The sequence below is a fragment of the Papilio polytes genome, unplaced genomic scaffold (assembly GCF_000836215.1).
Source record: "Papilio polytes unplaced genomic scaffold, Ppol_1.0 DF824102.1, whole genome shotgun sequence".
Classification (NCBI taxonomy): domain Eukaryota; kingdom Metazoa; phylum Arthropoda; class Insecta; order Lepidoptera; family Papilionidae; genus Papilio; species Papilio polytes.
Window position 1 is genome coordinate 4,808,750 of NW_013525102.1, and position 10,572 is coordinate 4,819,321.

Consider the following 10,572-nt stretch of genomic DNA (forward strand, 5'->3'; position numbering starts at 1 on the left):
ATACTTACTATGATATGATATACAAGGAAAGTTTACCTTTACTTTTACATTTACAATAAGTTTTTTTTTAACTGTCATAAAATCGTTGTTTTGTGTAATCGTGTGTAACTGAGAGTCGCTAGGTTTAAGGTGAGCACTTAATTTGTTAGAACTTACCTTGCAAGACAATCCGTTTGTGGATCGCAAATTTAGCGATGATGTGACTCAGCAATAAGTGACCGTGATACCTGTTCATTAAAACAAAAAATGTTCAGTTAAACAAAAACCATTAAAGAATAGAATAGAATTAATATTGTCACAAAAAAACAAGAAGAAAGAGAAGAAATATCACGAACTTATTCTAAAGACATAATAGTACACAGTGTTTCGAGTGTGAATATCATGGATGATGTGTAGCTCTAATACTGTACCTTGTAGCAGGATCTACATAGTTCTTGCCGAGAAGGCAGGGCCAGGCAAAGGTCATGAGTCTGCGCAGCTTGTTGCCCTGCTTCTTGTTGTTGGCGTCGTGTATGTGCGCCGACGCCTGCTCCAGCAGAAGACATGCGAACTGCAGCAGCGATATGCGCACGCCGTCCGAACATGCGAACGGATTCTCCGGGTCGATCACCTGACATACACATACACAGAAAATATAACAAAAGTAATTTTTAAATTACAGATATTCTAATAAACACGACCGTCCTGGATACTAGAGAAACCCATCGGAGTGAAGAAATTCTACATAAAGTTTGTTTTAGCCATGCAAATTTTTTTTTTATTGTAGTAAAGTGGTAAATCAGATATTATTACTAAGTATAAAATGTTACACTAACATTGTTAATGAAAACCGACACGACGTTATCCATATTGTCCTGGTAGGGCGCGGGCAGGCCGCCGACTATCTTCTGTCCCTTTTCAAAGCTGACGGCGAAGCAAGGTATTAGTATCATCTGAAGAACTTTGGCCTTGAGATCCTGCGACATGGCGTCGCCGGGGAAATGCTCCACAAAGCGGAAGAAGGCGGACCGCTTCCATTCTATCGTATAATTCTGTGCCACCGTGTGCTCCAGGAAATCACGTAGAAACTACAAACGAAACAAGTTTTATTAGGTAAGTAATTTTCTAAATAAAAACTCAATTATTTAAATGTAACACAATATGACACAAACCTGGAAGTCAGGTATGAACCGGTCGCACAATGCTCGCAGCAGTTGGAACAGCAGATCAATGTTAGACGGGTGATGACAGAAGTAATGTAACAAAATCTTCACTATCAATTTAGGTTCTTTCCAATGGGTACAGTGGACATTCTCAACTTTTTTATGCATTTCCTGAAATAAAAAAAAAAGTATTACACTATGAATCATAAATAACAATAACATGTAGTTAGAATATGAATCCAATGCTGAAAGTGGTCAAGTTATTAGGTCTATCTTAAAACATCATCGTATTGCTTTGAGTATAAGGAAATGGACTAGACGTGAATTCAAAAAGCAAATTCTTATGTATATGGAGCCAAATTAAAAATTCTTACATGATAGCTATCACTGCACCAGATGTTTTTAAGTAATTCTATAAGATCGTGTTGCGCCGACAGCCATTGATCATCATATTTGATAAGTAAGGATATAATCCTTATGGCTTGGAACTGCATCTCGTTGCGTTCGGTCTGGGTGGCTGTAGCAGCTGCGGCTGCGCTGTTGTTGACCGCCAGCAGCTGCAGCAGGCGCGGCTTCTTCGGTGTCTGCAGAGCTTCGCGGATCGCCAGACCCGCGTCCGGGTGCCTCATGAGGTATATTATGAATCTACTCCACTGCTGGTGCTTGATGTTGATGTCATTCATCAACAGATCTAGTGTTTCCTTTGGATACCTAGACATACACAAGCATATTTGAAAAAATCTGTAAGAACGCATTTATTATTCAAGTTTTATTTTTGTTTTTGGATATGTAAGTACTAGGTTTTTATAGGCTATGCTCTACATCTGTGCAAAATATCAGCGAGATCCGTGAAGCCGTTTTGGAGAACGCTAGTAAAAAACATACATCCAAATATTCACATTTATATTACTTACCTTAGAAGAAATTTAACTAATGGTTCTCTGAAAGGAGATCCGGCTTCGACTGACAGCGACTTCTCCGCGTTCAACAAGAGTTTGCACAGAACTTCTATGAAGCGCGGCGCCGCGGCGGGGATTTGATGAAATATACCAACCAGAATCACTATCTTCTGCTCATTGTCCATATTCTTTGATACACTTTGTAAGAAGTTGCCCCCTGTAAATACTTTATCCTTAGAATTTACCTAATGTGTATGATTAGAAGTTAGAGAATTGAGACATTTACTGAACAACTTATAGAGAAAATATATCTGTCATGGGAGTTAACAACATTATGAATAATTGGCAAGACTAAAATGTTATTAACATCTTTCAATCTTACCATGAATGTCTACAGACGGAGGACCTGGTTAACAACATAGTGTTATAGTTATTGATATATTAAAGTTAATTATCTTTAAGAGTCCCGTTTGTTTTTAACTATGGTAAGCGTACAAACATGCTAATCTCATACCTCTATTTGTGTGAATTGAATAATCCAATAACTTCCTGAGCAACTGCAGAAGTTGCTCGCAGAGTTTTTCACTGAATGTGGAGGGGAACAGCTGCGTGAGGTAGGAGAGTCTCTTAGCACCGTTGACACTCAGGTTGCGGTGATCCCCCAGCGTCAGCAGCAAAGGCCTCATCACGGGGTGAACCATCTCCATATCGATTTGGAAGCCCGACAGGAACTTTTGCATACATTCAAATCCAGCCTGTATTAACAAATAATAAAATTCAATAAGACCGAACAAAAATACGGGAATACTTGAGATTCTTGTTGCCACATTATGGCCACTGTTACAGTTTAATTTAAAAACACTCATCTAAACAAAGAAATATGTTACCTGCTGTAATTCCGTATCATTCTTTTCCAGAGCTTTGTACAGCACTTGGAATATCTTCTCTCGGCAGGGCTTCTCCTGTATGTAGTGGCAGGAGGCGAGCGCTCGCAGCGCGGATATCCTGAGGGGCACGAGGTTGACGCCCTTGTAGCACGGCAGCTTGCCCAGCATCGCGTCCTCGCCGTCGCACAGCGATATCAGCTCGCGGAAGAACACCTTGTGCTCGTTTATATTCAAATCTATCGAAGGAAAGTTTAGATAAGACATTTATCTGTTTCGTTTAATTTAAAATTAAATACTGCATTTGTTAATAACAACTTTTATTGTTTCATAATATAAATAAAGTACCTATTGTAAACAATCTTGGATTCAACGTCGTGCAAAATGTAGTGCCGTCCATTAGTCCCATCTGTGCGTTCGCAGGCTGATGACGTAATAAATGTTTCTTTGGTGGAATTATATCGGCTATCGTCTCCCTGTGTGGGTCCATAACTTCCGTCACAGTCTTATTTTGCAGCTGAGCAGTAAGTTCCAATGATTTCATTGACTGCAATAAAAAATAACATTTAGCATTTCAAGTGAAATATTAAATTTTAAATAAAATGATTCGTAACAACTTTAATTAATTCAAATTACCTGTTGGCGGACTAACAAATGTGGACTTGTAATTTGTAGCACTAACTCCTGCAGCACGTCGTGCAGTGCGCGCGTCTTGGCGGCCGCCACCTCGGGCTCCAGCTCCGGCTGGCCGCTGGGGCCGCTCACGCACACCCGCACGAGACGCTCCAAGTTTATCGTCGCCATGTCTATAGCGCCAGACGACACTTCTCCCGTCAAATCCATCATAACGAACAGCACAGCTTTTAAGAATGTGAACACGTGCTTGTAAACCCATTCTGGAGCCATCTTCTCCAACATAAACTTGACGGCGATACACCCGCCCAACTTTGCGTACCACGCACGCTCGTAGCACAGGGAAGACATCCTTTCTGCTAAGTATTCCATGAGCGGCAAGCGACAGGCGCGCTCCTTACTGCCCAGCACTGTGGCGGCCGTCTCGATTATAAGAACCAAAGCTAAATGTCCAGGCTTACATAGTTCTTTTTCTTCGTGTCCCATGACGACAGCTATGGCGTCTATCAAAACCAACGCATCGAGTCCTTCCTTTGGCCCTCCGGTGCCAGCGAAAGGACCAGCTTCCTGAGCGATGGCCACCAGGGTGTAATGACGCACGAGTGATACCATCGTTGACAGCACATGTTGTCGTAATTCTTTGATGGCCGCTGCTACAAACATACCGGTGAGAGCTGTTCGGTGCGTGTTCCTCACGATTGAATTGCTACATTTGTAATATGGACCATTCTGTGGCGGTATTTTACCATCCACGAAACTGGGATGATTCAATAGCTTGTACAGGGTCGCTCTGTCGTCATCCAAGTTCAGCGTAGCCGCTAAGTAACAACGAAGAACTTCCCAACATTGTCGGCGGTAGTAAGGTTCGGTGGTACTAGACTTCAGCGCTGTGAATGCTGTCTCTATAATTTTATCAACTTCAAAATCTATCGGTTTAGATTGTTCCTGGAAATAGGCAAGGACCGCGGGCGGAGGAGCGTCGGTCTCCCGATACTCCAGCCTCTGCGGTTCTATCATCATTTTTCTGTTGCCGCCACCGAATTTACCGAGAACTCTGAACGCAATTCTTGCAACTTCATTATTCTGCAAGGTTCGCCACAGGGCCTGCATGAGGTCCGCCCTTACCGGTTGTATGTGTTCGTACAAGAAGTCAGGTTGCAGATTGTCAACGCAGAGTTCGAGAGTGCGTAGGCCCTGCGATATAAGCGTATGGGAGCCGTTGAGCGCCGACACCAGGGGATCCATGAGCATTGGTAAATAAGGCAATAGACTGCTTAATCTGACAGGTACAGTCAAACACAACTCCACAAACAGATCCTTCATGTGCTGCTTGTGAAGGCCACTTTGCAATCGATTGAGCCCTTCCAATAGATTGGGCAGCAATGGTAAAAATTCCTGATAAAGTAAATCGTGGCTTCCGCCTCCTATGGAGCGGAAAAGTGCTCGCAATAACAAGAAGTAGTTGTACGGCTCCTTGGCTGTCATTGCGTAATCCATCGCCTTGTTCACGATGCTATGTAAGTGCGGCCGAAGCATCTGTTCGTTCTCCGTAGGAAACAAGCTGACTGAACCAAACACCAGCTTGAACAGCCTAAGGTACAAATTTGAGCGCTCAACATTCGTACCCATTTCTTCCATTCTCTTCAATAAGTATTCGACTAGGACTGTCGCGAAAATCGGTGATGTCGCAGGATTCGACAGGAATGTGTTTGCTATTAATTGTAATGTCATGTTCTTATTAATTCTCTCGACCATATGAGATATGGTTGCTGTGAAAATTTCTTGAAACGTTTGAGGATTCATCATAGAAAACTAGAAGAGAGAAAATAAATCACAATTAAAGTACACACAAAAATACATTAACTTATTCAAAAAAAATGTTCATAACATGCTTTGATTAAATGCAAATACATACGAGTTGACTGTTCACTGTTTTCGGGGTAGCATGAACCTTACCGAAAATCTCACAATTTTAAGTTAAATATTACATCGACACAAAAAATTACATATCTTAATTTAAATTAAATGATAGACAAAATACTCACGATTCCACTGAAGTGCTCGAGCACCTCCTTCTCCTCCTTAGAGCGGACGTGCGGCTGCGCGGGCGGCAGCGCGGGCGCGCGCGGCGCCGCCAGCGTGTAGATGTCCAGCGACTGCAGCCCCCAGCGCACCAGCCGGATGAACACCAGCGTCTCCCGCGAGCTGAACTGCTTCTGCGCCGCGCCTGCGCCCGTAGCCGCCGCACCCGCCGAGCCCGCCGCGCCACCTGCACCCGCCGCGCCCCCCGCGCCCGCCGCACCCGTCGACCCACCCAGCGAGCTCGTGCTCGCGACCTCGCCGCCGGCGCTTCCCTGCTGCTGGGCAATTTGAGTATATTGCACACTACACATATTACTCCTTACTTAACATTTTCAGATCGAAGTATGTTTCTACTACATATGTCCAGAACGGCTAGACACGGATCACTCTGAAATTTTAAATGTGGAACATAGTCTTGAAGAACACATAGGCTACTATTTTTTTTTCGCGCGGTCACAGCTAGTTGAACCATATAGACACTAAATTCTGTTGAAAACTTAACTTAGATTAACTAGGAAAATCAAGATTGATTTGACTCACTTTGCAGGCGGCACATCCCCATGTTATAGTTTTGGCGCCACAGACTAGTGTTTTAACTAACGTTCTGTAGTCTCCGACATTGAGGTTGTTTAAATACGAGTTAGGAAATCCTATCTTGGATTTCTCTTCAGGCTTGTTAATACTATCGAAGTAGTCTGGTGTAGTTTTATCATCGTCTAGTCTCCCTTCAGTGGTTGTGGTGGAGGTGGAGGTAGATGTGGAGGTGGAGGCAACTGGCGCCGGAGTCGTCGGTGTACTCGGCGTTGTACTGCTTGCAGTTACTGTTGTTTGTTTGCTAGAGGAACAATAAGTTTACTATCAGTCTGCACTGAAGGCGGAGCGTACACCAAAATTCTCTAAGTCGTAATCAACCATACTGGCTAGTGCAGGTTGATTGGCTTCGCAGAACATCAATGAATTTCTTCACTTTAATCAAATATTACATTAGTTGTTATAAGAAACATTGACTACATAGTAAAACCTGCAGTATATGCTAATCTTAAGATTTTAAAAGTATAAAAACAATATGTCTTACCACTTAGCCATGAGTGCAGGCAGCTGCAGCTTGGAGATGGTCTTAAACTTGAGCACAAAGACCTCCAGGATGCGCATGAGGAGCTGGCGGCCCTGCGGCTGCGTGGCCGAGCCCTCCGCCTCCGACCGCTGCCGCACGCAGTCCACCATATTCAGTAGCAGTTTACACGACATTGTCTGAATACTGCAATTATACAGGATAAATATTAATTACTAGAAGATAAAATAACAAAAACTATACTAATAATATAGAGGAAAGATTAGTATTTTTGAATTTTTGTACATATTCGATTCACACAAACTACTGAGCCGATTTAAAAAATTATTTCACTATTAAAAAGGTTATTTATCTGTGAGTAACATAGGCTATAATTTGTATTATTTTTTAATTTCACGCGGGCGATGTCGCGAGCAACAGCTTATGACACACAATACAATCCTAAATAAATCCTAATTGGCTTGAATTAAACAAATCTTGCACATAGTGTAGTTTTCATGACTAGAATATCTATAGTAATATTATAAGAAGGAAAGATTTTAATTGAAATAACTCAAAGCCGCGGGGCCAATTTATAAATTATTACTGTTTTTATTATTTTTTATTTCACGCGGACAAAGTCGCAAGCAACAGCTAGATCATGATAAAGTAAACTTTGTAATGTACCTGGTAGGTAATGATTCATCATGAACATTCTTAGCAAAGAGATGAGCTGCTATAGCCAAGTCAGCTAAGGGCAGGTGCTGTCTCACATGGTGCACCAAGTCAGCCAGTGTAGAGTATGCCAGTGGTCTCAGGGACTCATGCACAGTCCATCCTCGACCCAACAGAACTTCTTCATCAAATAAACGCTCCATGTATGGAACAAATTCTATAGAAAAAAATATAGATAAAACCAATAAACTAATACCTCCCAATCCCATAGCCAAGTAACAGGTGGTTATTGTAAGTGGATGAAACCAAATTCCGGAATAAAAATAAAAATACTAGTAAAATAAACAAGTCTGTTAATACTTTATAAAAAATAATAAAAATGAAACACTTGTATTAGGAAATATAAGCCAATAATATAAAATCCAAATGGTTATATCTTATAGTCCACAACTTTCATTTAATATTCATGACTTGAATAACATCAATGAAAACAAAATCAATAACATTGCTATGGAAATATTATTAACTGATGAACAGTTTGTATTTTTACTTACTTAGTCTTAGGTCTGTGGCCATAACATGTCTAGTAGCTATCACCAACTCTTTCCTCAAATGTGCCACTTCTGGAGGACAAAGAGTTAACAATCCTATAATTCCTTTGACCATTAAAGTTGCATGATTTGCAATCGTGTCTTGATATATTCTTATGATGTATGCCAAAAATGCCAATGTCTTTATCTGGGCACCCATAAAATCCACAAATACTTCTTTATTGAAAGATGCTGATTGCCTGCAAAATGAAAAAGTTTATATTTTATATGTGTTGGAATTTAAAATTTTATATTAATTTGTTAATTTGTTACCTGTGATTGGCAGCTGGTTGCAATGTAATAGTCTCCATAATCAATGGTATAAAGTTGCTAACTTCTTGATGCACATTCTGTTTGTACAGTTGGTACATAAGAACAACAATGATAGGCAGCTCTTGAATCACTTTTAATGATAATACAGATCTAGGTATAAGATTGTACTGAAACAAAAACATAATTGATAAATGGATGATTTTCAAAAGGTTAGCGTGGTATGGACATGTTATGCGACGAAATGATGGGGACATAAACCAGAAAGTGTTAGGATTGAATGTGGATGGCTACAAAGGAAGAGGAAGACCGAAGAAAGTATGGATGGATTGTGTGACAGAGGATTTGCTTAAGAAAGGAGTGGATTCAGATATGACAGCTGATAGAGATGTATGGAAGGGCAGCACATACTGTGCCGACCCTCTGTAAGGGATAAGGGCAAGTGGATGATGAGTATAAATAGATGATTTTCACATATTTAATAAGCAATTTATTAAATTTCTTGATAAAAACAGCAGCATATCTCAGTGGTATTGGACAAGTTATCCAAGGATAAATATTTGGTACTTACTGTAACAACACTGCCATCCATTAATTTTTTTTCAGTGTGTATAGGTGTTGTTGTGTATGTTTCTTGTAAAATCTGAGTAATGTTAATCTCGGAGAGATCTTTAACTCTGATTGTTGGTTTAGGTTCAAATATTTTGGGTAAATGATTTGGCAAATCCGAATATATACCTTTCACCCATTGTAAAAATTTGTGTATCTAAAAAACATTAAAAAATATTGATTATTTGGATTTCAATATGTACAATGTATTATTGACTAAGCAGTATATTGCTAAATGTTATACAATACTAACAAAACTTTATATTAAATATACCTTTTTGAAAAATCACTTATTTCATGCTATCTAAAAATTTGCAACTTACATCTACATCAGTGCTGTACGGAGGTCTGTATTGTTTATGCAATTCCATAAATATCTTTAAACAAACCAACACATTCTCTTCATTTTCAATTTCCATCAATTTCAACATCAAGATTAAAATACTCTTGAGATATGGTCTCAATGTCTCATTCATTGGTAGACGATGTATCATTTCCAATATTAATTTCCTTACTTGTTGAATGTTATACTCAGCAATGAAATGTGGATCCCCATCTTGTAAGATTTTCAAAAAGATTTTGAGGGAATGATCAAGAAATTGTGGGTACTGCGGTGAGTTTAAAATAACCTGGAAATGTGAGGAACCAAAATTTAAGAGTTAATATTTGGTAATTGAAATGAAAACAAAACTTGAATAAGAAAATATTTCTACTCTGGTCTGATGAGTTTGAAGAAACTGAAGGAAAATCTTTGTATCAATATTTTTTAATTTTACAGAGAAATAAAATTAAATAAATAAATCACCTCAAAATTTTCACTAAGCTCTTGGGCAGCTTTGAGTTTGATTTCATCTTTGGCGCCGGGATCGGCCAACATCGTCACATAACTTCTGTATGTGTTCATTTGTGTATGGGGGTCGCTGGAACCCCCAGACGCCATAGTAGTCATCATTTTGTATATATCTATCTACTATTTATATCCGTAAATTCATTAATACTTTAATGATAGACATTACAGTATTTTAAGCACACACCGCACACAAACTTGAAGCACTTTCGTAACATTAGAATAGTTTCACTTTTAGCTATTTTAGAGTTTATGGAAATAAATTACTACCACCTAATGATAGAAGATTAAGAAAAATTAAAACTACATCTTAATTTTTACACAGTGGGTAAGATACAAAAGATTTCTCATATACACCACCCTAACACTACTGCAAAGTAACGAAGTAGTGAAAATGTAGTCAATACTTATAACTGGCGATCAACTGCTATATTGCTGTTGTTGCCTTTACCGTGTAAAGTTTAAGTTTTCTAAATTGCCGGATTGTATTATCAGGCAAATAACAAACATACAGAATAGACCAAGGCAAATAGAAATCACCTCTCACAACACACAAAACCAAAATTGACAATTGACAAACAAAATCGCAAAACCATTAAAATCAATGTGCTGTTATCACAGAATACGTAAATTCTTAAGAGGTAAATAGATAATCTAAAGTGAATTAAAGTACAAAATTCAAAATAACCATAGACCTTTAAGTTTTAAAAATCAACGCTGCTTGAATCGAGGGATGAGAATATAGTTTTCATATAATCAATGATCATCAAAGCACGATAGCGGATGGTTTTAGTAGAAGAGATTTATAGAAAAGCATTTTAATTTTTCTTGTTATTTGCTTAATCAACGTCTTTCTTGAAGGCCGAACGTGAAGTATGATCTTCGCCTGC

At 39.3% G+C, this 10,572-nt stretch overlaps 1 protein-coding gene across 1 annotated transcript in view; it reads right to left on the reverse strand.

Moving 5' to 3' along the window:
* LOC106099620 (transformation/transcription domain-associated protein) overlaps positions 1 to 10,290 on the reverse strand; it is a 29,412-nt gene extending 19,122 nt beyond the window's left edge. Inside the window, exons 1-19 of the mRNA XM_013278211.1 lie at positions 9,641 to 10,290; positions 9,159 to 9,464; positions 8,798 to 8,992; positions 8,230 to 8,396; positions 7,921 to 8,156; positions 7,379 to 7,583; positions 6,716 to 6,898; positions 6,181 to 6,475; positions 5,604 to 5,915; positions 3,562 to 5,370; positions 3,274 to 3,472; positions 2,929 to 3,164; positions 2,556 to 2,796; positions 2,057 to 2,258; positions 1,517 to 1,853; positions 1,152 to 1,313; positions 816 to 1,067; positions 411 to 610; positions 157 to 227 (exon numbers count right to left, since the gene is read on the reverse strand). Coding sequence (XP_013133665.1) covers positions 157 to 227; positions 411 to 610; positions 816 to 1,067; positions 1,152 to 1,313; positions 1,517 to 1,853; positions 2,057 to 2,258; positions 2,556 to 2,796; positions 2,929 to 3,164; positions 3,274 to 3,472; positions 3,562 to 5,370; positions 5,604 to 5,915; positions 6,181 to 6,475; positions 6,716 to 6,898; positions 7,379 to 7,583; positions 7,921 to 8,156; positions 8,230 to 8,396; positions 8,798 to 8,992; positions 9,159 to 9,464; positions 9,641 to 9,787 — 5,755 coding nt within the window. The 5' untranslated portion in view covers positions 9,788 to 10,290. The remainder of the gene's footprint in view (positions 1 to 156; positions 228 to 410; positions 611 to 815; positions 1,068 to 1,151; positions 1,314 to 1,516; positions 1,854 to 2,056; positions 2,259 to 2,555; positions 2,797 to 2,928; positions 3,165 to 3,273; positions 3,473 to 3,561; positions 5,371 to 5,603; positions 5,916 to 6,180; positions 6,476 to 6,715; positions 6,899 to 7,378; positions 7,584 to 7,920; positions 8,157 to 8,229; positions 8,397 to 8,797; positions 8,993 to 9,158; positions 9,465 to 9,640) is intronic.
* Positions 10,291 to 10,572: the final 282 nt, after the last annotated feature.